This window comes from Eimeria mitis, genomic scaffold (genome assembly GCF_000499745.2).
Source record: "Eimeria mitis Houghton genomic scaffold, Emh_scaff3046, whole genome shotgun sequence".
Taxonomy (NCBI): Eukaryota; Apicomplexa; class Conoidasida; order Eucoccidiorida; family Eimeriidae; genus Eimeria; species Eimeria mitis.
In genome coordinates, this window is record NW_013571392.1 from 388 (window position 1) to 604 (window position 217).

Genomic DNA, 217 nt, shown 5'->3' on the forward strand with positions numbered 1-217 from the left:
GTAGGAAGAGAAGCATCATCTGCTGCTGCTGCTGCTGCTGCTGCTGTTGCTGCTGCTGCTCCTGCTGCTGCTGCAGGAGACCGCTGGCAGCCACGCGAGGGGCTCCGCTGCTGCAGCTGCCAAGACACCGCACGAGCTGCTGCTGGGGGCGAAGTGCACCAAGGCGTGTCGTCGTCATCAGCAGCAGCAGCAGCAGCAGCAGCAGCAGCAGCAGCTG

The 217-nt window shown here is 65.0% G+C and overlaps 1 protein-coding gene across 1 annotated transcript in view; it reads right to left on the reverse strand.

Moving 5' to 3' along the window:
- EMH_0061710 (uncharacterized protein) overlaps positions 1 to 217 on the reverse strand; it is a gene marked incomplete at both ends in the record, with an annotated part of 5583 nt that overhangs the window by 377 nt on the left and 4989 nt on the right. Inside the window, one exon of the mRNA XM_013497952.1 lies at positions 1 to 142. Coding sequence (XP_013353406.1) covers positions 1 to 142 — 142 coding nt within the window. The remainder of the gene's footprint in view (positions 143 to 217) is intronic.